General features: G+C 46.6%; 1 protein-coding gene across 2 annotated transcripts in view; it reads right to left on the reverse strand.

Annotated features, from left to right (window-relative positions):
- The window catches only part of ppp2r5d (protein phosphatase 2, regulatory subunit B', delta), a 51,008-nt gene that overhangs the window by 4,350 nt on the left and 40,658 nt on the right, over nt 1-6,000 (reverse strand). For both annotated transcript variants that reach the window (XM_063191110.1, XM_063191109.1), the window contains exons 10-14: nt 5,362-5,415; nt 3,897-4,067; nt 1,096-1,223; nt 760-861; nt 148-220 (exon numbers count right to left, since the gene is read on the reverse strand). In XM_063191110.1, the coding sequence (XP_063047180.1) occupies nt 148-220; nt 760-861; nt 1,096-1,223; nt 3,897-4,067; nt 5,362-5,415 (528 nt within the window). The remainder of the gene's footprint in view (nt 1-147; nt 221-759; nt 862-1,095; nt 1,224-3,896; nt 4,068-5,361; nt 5,416-6,000) is intronic.

Below are 6,000 nucleotides of genomic sequence, written 5' to 3' on the forward strand. Positions count from 1 at the left end.
AGTGAGTGAGTGAGTGAATGTGTGTGTGTGTTTGCGTCTGTCTGTTTGGGGCCGTGTTGTGTACATGCATTTGGATTGTATTTTGTGTGCAAGTGTGTGTACGTGTTTGTGTCTGTCTGTCTGGGTGGGGCTATGTGGCATACATACATTTGGATTGGATTTTGCCAGCTCCTCGATTTTGTGCCAAATCTCTTCTCGTTCCTTAAGCTTGTACTTCTCTCTGCAGGGAAGCACACACACACACACACACACACACACACAATGCTTCGTTTATGACTGGCACGGCAACCAATACGGTCGTTAAGCTCATCCACGTCGCTAGTCGCCAGGTCACGAAGAGCACCCTTCATAATGCTGCGGGACTGATTACGGTTCTGATGCGATATGTTCACTGAAGGGGTCATGGACTAATCAGGGTGGATGGATCCTTATGTACTGTAAGTATACCTCCAGAATGCGCGCACACGCATGCACGCGCGCACACACACACACACACACTTGGTTATTAGTCAAAGAAGACGGTGGACACTACAGAGAGAATTAAGGCAAATCTAACTTTCCACTGTGATACACAACATTACACACACTCAAGAGGTCTTAGGTTTGTGTGTGTGTGTGTGTGTGTGTGTGTGTGTGTGTGTGCATGTAGGGGCAGCCTTCTTCTGTTCCTCAGCCTTCTCTAGCTGAGTGCTTTTGTCAAAGCGTGTATGTGTGTGTGTGTGTGTGTGTGTGTGTGTGTGTGTGTGTGTGTGTACTTACTTCTGTTTCTCAGCCTTGTACTGCTGAGTGCAGTCATCAAAGAGCTTCTGGTTCATCTCCATGAAGAGCTTTAGGGCGTTATAGATGAGCCCATGGATCGTCCTGCACACGCACACGCACACGCACACACACACACACACACACACACAATGAGGATGAGGCACTGACGCACCATGGGAAAAATGGCAGCTATTATTGCACTTATTTACATTTCATTCTTCTGTCCTTGAAGTGGAGAGAGAGCGAGAGCGAGAGTGAGAGTGAGAGTGAGAGCACGCGCGCGAGAGAGACAGACAGAGAAAAAGAGAAAGCGAGAGAGAGAGAGAGAGAGCCTACTTGTTCCAGTGGCTCTTGGAGTTCTTGTAGAGTGCAGGGAACATGATGGGGAGGATCTTGGCAGCGTTGTCACTGATGAGGCTCATGATGTACTCGTTATTCCAGTAGTACAGGGCCCTCTCTGCCACCTACACACACACGCACACGCATGCATGCACACATGCACACGCTTAACATGTACACACACAGTGTCAAATGGACACACACAGCTGTGGTTACTGATAACGCTCATCATCCGTTCAGGCAAAAAGCGACCAAAGAGAACAGGTAGCGGAGGTCACCAGGGGAGTAGGGATGGCTAAAATTGAAAAAAACTCTTAACCAGCTACTGAGCCTCATTAACCGGTGGTTAACCGGTAATCTTAAATTATACAACGTTTGCGTGCCTGATATGCACAGCACTGATAAGCCTTTTTTTTTGCTGCACAGACAGGACCTGCCACGTCCAGCGGCAGCCACTGTTGCCAGATGGAAAATGCTGAATTATTGTACTAAAACCTCAAAATGATTGATTTTTGGGGCTTTTTGGGAGGAAATTATTATTGTAATTATTATTATTATTACAACCGGTTAACCGGTGGCAGAACATTTTAACTGGTTAAATTTGATCCGGTCGACTATCGGTTGAACGGTTACCGGTTAACATCTCTATTGGGGAGTACCGGTATTCCAAGAAACTCAGTGGCTCGGTGGTAAACCAGGTTACGGTAACCTTGAGGTAGTGGTAAATCATCTAATTCAAGAGCCTGGAGTGCTCGTTTTCTGAACTAAACGAAACAATGTGGGCTATGTATTACAAGGTCTAACACTTCCTGTAGGTTAACTTAGCCAGGTTTCTCCCAGTGGTTCTCAACCTTTATTTTGAATAAATGCCCCCTGGGCCTCATCATAAGCTTCCGACACCCCCCTTACTACAAAAATAAAATAAAATAGACTGATGGAATACAGTGGAATGAAAATTTAAAGTAAGCACCGCCCCTCTCAGCTATATCCTTCTCAACGCCCACCTAGATCTCCCAAACTCCCGCTGGGGGGCTGTAGAGCCCCCGTTGAGAAACTTTACTTTAATATGTTCTTGGAATACCCCCCTCTTCTGGTGTCAACATTATGTTGCAATCGTCTCCCCAGACCTTTTTTCCCCAGTTTGTTTTGCATGTGGTGGGTATATCACTAGGAAATCTATGTATTAAGTTCATTATGTCTAACTGTTTAACTTAAACACTTAGGGTTTTCTTTTGCCTTAAGACATGTAAAAGTTTTTATCTTTTACCTGACATGTTTCGACGGTGTTACTTCCGTCTTCATCAGAGGGTCACTGTGATGTTGATGAGTGACGTGCTTTAAAAACAGCTGATGTTGTTGTGGAGGTGTGACCTCCCTGCCAATAACGGCCATTTTAAGACTAGGAAATCTATGAAAACACTATGTGATGAATACGGTATGTCAACAACACTACCGTTTGTTATGTGTCCATATTAACAGTATATGTGAAGTTCAAAGTAAGCCAATGGGCATACTGCTAGGGCCGCATGTGGTGCCTGGAATGCAGAAGGAGCAACGTGATAGGCTGTGTGACGAGTCATGTTACTCATGTGGAATGCTCGCTCATTGTCCTCATTCTTCATGAAACATTGGAGAACACATGCTGGCACAAAAACCGCAACAAATCTCACTTTACATTACATTAGACTTAAATGACTCTAAAACTTACCTCACGCTTTTGGTGCAAAGTGACCTACATGTACAGTTATTTAGGTACATGGTATGTTCGTCCCTGGAGCAATGTGGGGGTTAGGTGCCTTTCGCAAGGACACTTCAGCCGTGGATAAGGATGCAGGAGACCACCCTCATTATCCTGTTAGGCCACGGCTGCCCCAATTACTCCCTCTCGCTCCCTCTCAGGAGTAAGCGTACATGCTGTATGCTCACACCTATGAGGGTAGTTCAGCTCAGCTCAGCTCACTTCTCTGCCTGTGGCTTTGGACAGCTGACCACGTGTGCGTTTAGCCCACACTTTCACGTACACACACACAGAAACAGTCACACACGCATACAAACAGACACACACACACACGTATGATGTGTGAAAGAACGGGCTGGACACACTCTCGTGAACAGCTGTTCTGAAGCCACACACATAAACAGACACGCACGCGCAGACACACGCACTCCCTCTTTCACACAGACCACGTGTCAATATCCCTCCTCCAGTGCGTCCTCTGGCCTCGTTATCGAGGACATCTCAAACAAGAAAATATGAGATGAAGAGGACAGAGGAGGAAGACAAGATGCCATTGAAGCAGGCTTGCATGGGGAGTTTTATTCCTCCCTCCATTCCCTCTTCGATTCGAACACCACGACATGAGGTCAGATGTCAGAGGAAATAACTGGAGTATAGACATTGAGATGGTGGGGGAAAACAAACAAACTGGATTGATAAATGAAAATCTTGCCAGAGACCCTCTAAGACAAACGATTTAACCGATTAGCTCATCAACCTGGCTGAAGGGGTGTGTAGGAACAGCTGGTTCATTTAATTGGCTGGAGCAAATCTGTGGCAAGATTTTTACTTTATGAACCCAGGATGTCAGCCCCTGATATTGAGATGGCCATACTGACAGACAGACAGACAGACAGACAGACAGACACACACACACACACACACACACACACACACACACACACACACACACACACACACACACACACACACACACACACACACACACACACACACACACACACACACACAAAGTCTCCCTCAGACACACACACCCACAGCTCTGCAGGTTGGTGTGTACCTGAAAGTGGGGGCTGGACACACACTTGGCCAGCTGTCGGAAGAGCGGCTCCATGACTTTGACGAACTCGGAGGGCTCGATGACGTCCAGGATCTCCTCCAGCTCGTTGAGGAACATGACCTCCTTAGGGCTGTGGGTCTTGGGCCAGAACTTCAGCAGGCCCATGATCACCTGAGGGAGCAAGAGAGGAACAGAACATGTTTACAGCCGGATTAGGGGGGTGGAGGAGGAGAGCGAGAGAGAGGCAGAGAGAGAGAGAGAGAGAGAGAGAGAGAGAGAGAGAGAGAGAGAGAGAGAGAGAGAGAGAGAGAGAGAGAGAGAGAGAGAGAGAGAGAGAGAGAGAGAGAGAGAGAGAGAGGAACATCCTAGGGCAGAGGGACTTCAGCAAGCCCATGTTCCAAGAACTTCAGCAGGCCCATGTTCACCTGAGGAAGGGGTGGAACAAGAGAAAGGGAAAGAGGGAGGGGGGGAAATGGACAGAGAGAGAGAGAGAGAGAGAGAGAGAGAGAGAGAGAGAGAGAGAGAGAGAGAGAGAGAGAGAGAGAGAGAGAGAGAGAGAGAGAGAGAGAGAGAGACAGAGACAGACGGATGAAGCAAGTACGAATAATATATGGACAAAGAAATGGGATGAGAGGATGGAGAGAATAAGAGAGGATGGCAGAGAGGATGACAGGAAGGACGTGAGAAGGGAGGACTTCCCTCCCTCTCTCCCTCCACCAGAGAGAACGAGCGGTGTAGAGGGACACACAGGGTGCATTCCAATATGCGACATTGCGTCCTCCACTTGGGCTTGTGGCCTCACGTTTTGCTGATGCCCCGTCTCCGTGGAGAAAACAATCAAGTTTCCCCGCAATCAGCCTAGCCAAAATAATTTTTGGGGGACTATTCTTCATTTACCATCCTGTTTGAAGATGAGAAAATGACTTTACAAATGAGCTTTTGCGAGATATTGAAATGTAAAGCTGTTGTTAGTGATGTCATCACGACGTATTACTTCCTGGTACGAGGCCACAAGTCCAAGTGGAGGACGCAAGGTCGCATATTGGAACGCACTCACCGACACATACCATAAATAGGCCAAACCAGATAGAGAATGACAAGAGCTATACGTGCACATGGTATTTAAAATAGCAGCCGAGGGGATGAAAACTCTCCTGAGTAGGACAAGAACGGAGAGCTCCATTCCATTCCATTTATACCGCATTCATATGACTCATTAGCTTATGAGCCGCGGAAGTGCGTAATACAGTTGCTGTGAAGCCTGAGACAACATTAGTCACACACATAATAAAGATATTCTCGAATCCTGTGTCTCTCTCAGTCCTGTCTGAGTAACAACAGGTATAAAAGCCCCCACCCCCCCCAAATACATTATATTAAAAAACACATTCTTGTATTCTTATAATAGGCTTCACATTATGTAACGATTTTATTTTTATTTTATTCGAAAGATTCTGACACTCACCGGCTCAGTAAGGCTGCTGTCCTTTTCCAAGAACTGCACAACACAATACGCTAGCTACAGGGAGAGAGAGAGAGAGAGAGAGAGAGAGAGAGAGAGAGAGAGAGAGAGAGAGAGAGAGAGAGAGAGAGAGAGAGAGAGAGAAAACGAGAAAAGAGGGGAGGGAGGTGATTAACCATGAAAAAAGTCAATTAGCTGTATAGCAGCACCAAACAGTTAAGCAGTATCAATTTGGGACAACAAAGTGGGCAGTTGTCTGGTGTGTTTGGGTTTGTGTCAGCAGAACAAAGGAAGCACAAAATCAATGTGTTAGAGATAAAGTGCGTGTGTGTGTGTGGCAAGCTGCTTACTGCAGTAATGTGGTTTGTGTGTGTGTGTGTGTGTGTGTGTGTGTGTGTGTGTGTGTGTGTGTGTGTGTGTGTGTGTGTGTGTGTGTGTGTGTGTGTGTGTGTGTGTGTGTGTGTGTGTGTGTGTGTAGCTTATGGAGCTGTGGGTAATGCAGTGGTCCACAAGCTAAGCTGATGATGCAGAAGTTCTTTGCTTTAATTCTGTGTGTGTGTGTGTGTGTGTGTATATGTGTGTGTGTGTGTGTGTGTGTGTCTTTCAGACAAACAGGTACGCAGCTCTGTAGATATCTGTGGG

The sequence above is a fragment of the Engraulis encrasicolus genome, chromosome 24 (genome assembly GCF_034702125.1).
Source record: "Engraulis encrasicolus isolate BLACKSEA-1 chromosome 24, IST_EnEncr_1.0, whole genome shotgun sequence".
Lineage (NCBI taxonomy): Eukaryota > Metazoa > Chordata > Actinopteri > Clupeiformes > Engraulidae > Engraulis > Engraulis encrasicolus.